At 38.7% G+C, this 5,033-nt stretch overlaps 1 protein-coding gene across 1 annotated transcript; it reads left to right on the top strand.

Annotated features, from left to right (window-relative positions):
* Positions 1 to 3,012: 3,012 nt before the first annotated feature.
* LOC142521981 (uncharacterized) lies at positions 3,013 to 3,798 on the top strand. Its single transcript, XM_075625154.1, has one exon. It carries the CDS (start codon positions 3,013 to 3,015, stop codon positions 3,796 to 3,798), a length of 786 nt encoding a protein of 261 aa, XP_075481269.1.
* Positions 3,799 to 5,033: the final 1,235 nt, after the last annotated feature.

Below are 5,033 nucleotides of genomic sequence, written 5' to 3' on the forward strand. Positions count from 1 at the left end.
AAAACAAATCAAAAGATATTCATATTTATTTTTACTTTTTTAGGAAAAAACTTACAAGCTAGTGACAACACCTGTAGAATGGCTATCAGATGAATATACCTACAAACAACACTCTAGTCATGTCCAAAAAGCTAGCAATACGGGACGAAAGCAAGGTTGTCCCGGGACAGCAAGTACACATGCACAGAGCATGCCTCAAAGCAATCAATTCAACTACACAAGACATAATTGCAACGGAAAGCAATGGCGTTTTAGAGAGGGAATACTCTCGCTTCTCACTACAATGGAACGTTCCTTGCTGCTCTTCTCCCTGCTAGCTCTATCATCTGAGTCGACCTATTATCTAAGGTTTTGCTTTACATTCTTCACTTTGTTGTTGATCGATTATCGCTACTATTGGAGTCTTCTACTGTGCAAAACCTATGGCAACTGGTTCTGGTTTTCGCCAACAGTAGGGCTTGATTTGTTTTGATACATTCACTCATTTATTGTTCGGTCTTGTTAATAAGCTCTGCTATAACATCATCAATCACTCTTTTGTATCTCTGCCACTCTCCTTCTGTAATTTGATATGCGCACTTGCTAGGGTTCTCGCTTGGTGTTGATTTGGTTCCATCGATTCCTTCTGTTATTGTAATTCAAAGCTACTGCCCAAGTGTTTGTTACATTGCCACAATGAGCATTGATGCTACTGCGGACACCATTGTGATTTCTCAATCCGATCTGCCTAGTAACTCACTGCTTCCCAATGGTTGTAGTAATGGACAACACACTAATGGAGGTTGTTGGAACATTTCATGTGTCGCAATCTTGATTTTGATGTTAACAAAATTTGTTATTTTGTTTTTAATGATTTACCTAAGTACGTAAGAAGCTGGAACTGATCAGACTTCAAATTAATCAGTTAAACGAACCAAAACTGAAGCTAACAGATGCGAACTGAAAGTGCCAGCTGATTGCTCAAACTAAATCAGCTCAAATGATATATTAAAGAACAATTTAACTGATTGTCCAGCTGATAGACAGTTCAGCAGAAGATCTTCAAAAGACCGATCAGCTGATGAAATGCTCAACTGATGAAGAGCCCAGTTGACCAGTTCAACGGAAAGAGTGAAATCAGTTCAACTGACGAGTCAACTGATTTCACCAGCCCAACTGAATATCAATTTAGATGAACAGTTAGGTGCATCAGTTAGGATTCAATCGGTTGCAGATCTCGACAAGATTATTCAATGGAATCCAGCTGTGCACAAAGGTACAAAAGCAACTGTATTATCAAAGTACAATAATGGACGTTGCAGCAAAGTTTAAAGACAAAATGTTCTAGCATAGATGTCGGAAAAATTGAGACACAGATCTCAAGGAACGCATTCAAGCTGCAACATATACAATTATGGAGTCTCACTATACTCTCTGCTTCCCGCCTATAAATAGAAGATCAGTGAATACCAATAAAGAATAAGTGTGTGAAAAAATAGAGAGTGCACGCATAGTGCTTATCAGCTTAGAAGAAGCAATCAGCCCAGAGAGAACACTTCAACGTGTTATCAGCTTAGTTTAAGAAGCATATATTCCTCAGTGTGTGAGAACAGTTTCAGGTAATTTTCAGATATCAGTTCTCACACACACACACACACCTCACCACTCGAATATCGTCTTGCACAAAGATGTAAAACTTGTGTATGTAGTCTTTGACACATAGGCATTAAACAAGTGTTGGCTGGAAGGTGCTGCCTTCAGTCCTGAATATGTGTTCAGTTAGGCGGTAGAGTAAGTCCTAAGCTGAGTGAGTTTGTATAAGGTATTGTATAAATCAAAGTCTTGTAGTGTATTCTACATGAGGAGGTAGATTGGGTGACGTAGAAGCAGTTGAAGTCTCCGGACATCCACAAACATATCTTGTGTATTTAACTGCTTAACTTTTGCTTTAAACTTATTTGATCAGTTCAGCTGATATCATTTCAGTTCTCACTATAGCTGAACTGATACATGCTCGAACTGATTCCTTTTATTTCAGTTAACCAGTTTACACAATTTAAAAGCTTTTAAAATGTATCAGCTTTCTTAACGAATGATTATTTCATGTATTTTTCGCTTGATTTAAAATCAAACCCGATCTAATTCATCGGTGTTTACATTCTTAGGACACGAGCTATTGCAGCTCTTGGAGAATATTGTTATTGAAGCATCTCAAAGGTGCCCCGAATCGATCCTTCAGAGGTAATCATAATGCCTCTACTGTTGTTACTGTTCTGAATAATATGAGTAACACAGCTTCAAATGGGCATAGAGACTATGCTGGGTTGATTAATAAGCAAAATCGAGTCTCTTATGTTAGCTTGTTTAAGAATAATAGAATGGTTAATGTTGATTACAAGCTGGAGTTTATGAAAACAGGCTCGAGTAAGTTGAGGTTCAGAATGGACGAAATCGATTCTATAGAAAAGACTTATGGTATTAGCTTGCTTGGATATGTCATTAGTGGCAAACCACCTACTGCTGCTCTATTGAAAAGATATTCTTTTTCACACACACGATAGTGGATGGATTGTGTTTACTTTTCCGAATGATGAAGCTAAGGACCGAGTGATGAGGAGAGGTTCTTACATGGTTTTTGGGTTCCATCTCTTTCTTAAAGAAATGTTGAGATGCTTCAAATTTAGGGAGGAAGACATGAACTCTCTACCATCTTGGGTTCAGATTCATGGGCTACCCCCGGATTGTTGGAACTTTAACATACTCAGTAAACTGGCTTCTAGAATTCGGTTTCAAGGAATGAAGGTAACTCATAATTTTCCTCTCAATAATAAAGGTCGCATCTTTGTGTTATGGAACCCAAATAAGGTTGCTTTGAATATTATTGGTATAACCGAACAGTCTATTCATTGTCGTATAGATTGCTTGGTGACTAAAAGAGTGTTTTGTGTTTTTTTTTTATGGATTTAATACGATTGTTCAAAGAAGAGGGCTTTGGGATGATTTGAAATTGTTTGGGTCAACTTGCACTTTACCATGGATAATTATGGGGATTTCAACAATGTGCTCTCCCAAGATGAGAAAAAAAGAGGGTTGAGTATTAAGAACTATGAAACACAAGACTTTGTTGATTGTGTTGCTTCACTGGATCTGTTGGACCTTCGGTTCACTGGTTGCTTCTTTACTTGGATGAGCCCTAAGGTTTGTAGTAAGTTGGATCGTGTACTTGTAAATCAACGTTGGAATTCTTCGAACCTAGATGGATTTGTTGAGTTTAAAGCATCGGGTTGTGTCTCGGATCACGTTGTATGCATTGTATGCATTGTATCTGTGCTTGAGCAACACAAACAGAAGCTGAAACCATTCAAGTTCTTAAACATGTGGACTCTTACTAATGAGTTTGTGGACATAGTGATCAGCAACTGGCGGTTCAATGGGCATGGCACATTACAATACTGTCTCAAGCAATTATTCAAAGGTTTGAAACAACCCCTTGAAGTGTTGAATATAGAACTGTTCAGCAACATATCGGCCAGGGCAGTTGTTGCAAAAAACAAGTTAGAAACTATGCAGGAGGACATGTTGCCATCCGGGGTGATGTTAGATGATTATAGAGAGGTGAAAAAAAATACTGAGATGCTACTTGAATCTGAAAGATTGTTCATTGCGCAGAAAGCAAAGCTAAACTATTTGAAGCATGGTGATAAATGTACGAAGTTTTTCCATGATTTGATTAAAAAGAAAAACAAGAGAAATGCGATTATTGCAATTCAAAATCAGGATGGTATCACGGTGACCAAGCCACTGGAGATGGCACATTGATTTGTATAGTTTTATAAAAGAGTCCTCGGAAGTAAGTTGACAGGCTACCGATTGACCGAGACACGATCATGGAGGGTCCGTGTGTTTCGACAAATGAGTAGAATGGTTTGATAGCATCAGTGAAAGTAGAGGAGATTGAAGGAGCGTTACATAGATAATGATAAAGCACCGGGTTCAGATGGGTTTGGGGCATTGTTTTTCAAAAAAACATGGAGCATTATCAAGGAGGACGTGTGTGCAGCTATTATTGAATTTTTTTCCTCAGGCAGACTCCTCAAGCAATGGAAGCACTCTAACATTGCACTTGTTCCGAAATCAGCTGAAGCTTCCTTGGTTAATAAGTATTGTCAGATCTCTTGTTGTACATTATCTATAAAGTAATTTCTAAAATTTTGGTTAACAAGTTGCAAAGACTGATGGGAGACTTATTTGATGGAGCCCAAGCGGCATTTATTCAAGGCTGGACTATTGTGGATAATATCCATTTAGCACAAGAGTTGTTGAGGAAATATTCTCGGAAACGTGGCTCGCCAAGATGCATATTGAAAGTGGACCTGGAGAAAGCTTATGAAACGGTTGACTGAGACTTCTTGAGAGAGGTCCTCATGCGCTTGATTTCCCATGCAGGTTTACACATTGGATTATGGAATGTGTGTCAACCACCTCGTATTCTGTTGTAATTAATGACCAACCTCATGGACACTTTGTTGGTAAGAAGGGATTGAGACAAGATGACCCACTTCTCCTTTACTGTTTACTTTGTGTCTAGAAGTGCTATCTCGATCACTCAAAAGAATGTCTAGATCACAATGTTTCGGTTTTCATCCAAAGTGTCGCAACCTTCGAATTACACACTTAGCCTATGCGGATAACCTGCTGCTATTATCTTATGGGGATACTCGTAGTGTTTCGCTGATCATGAAATGCTTGAATGATTTTGGTGATATGGCTAGTTTACGAATCAATGCATTTAAATCTAACTTCTATATGGCTAGTATTGATGAAACTGTGAGACATGAAATTCTGGACATTACGGAATTCAGTCTTGGAACTTTACCATTCAAATACCTTGGCGTCCCTCTTGCGGCCAGACATCTGAGAGCGTCAGATTACAGCGTACTGGTAGACACCATCACCAAGAAGGTTAGCTCCTGGCCTCGACACTCTTTATCTTATGTTGGGAAGTTGAATTGATTAGAGTTGTCATCCAAGGGGTGAAATGTTTTTGGCTGTCC

Source organism: Primulina tabacum, chromosome 13 (assembly GCF_025594145.1).
Source record: "Primulina tabacum isolate GXHZ01 chromosome 13, ASM2559414v2, whole genome shotgun sequence".
Classification (NCBI taxonomy): domain Eukaryota; kingdom Viridiplantae; phylum Streptophyta; class Magnoliopsida; order Lamiales; family Gesneriaceae; genus Primulina; species Primulina tabacum.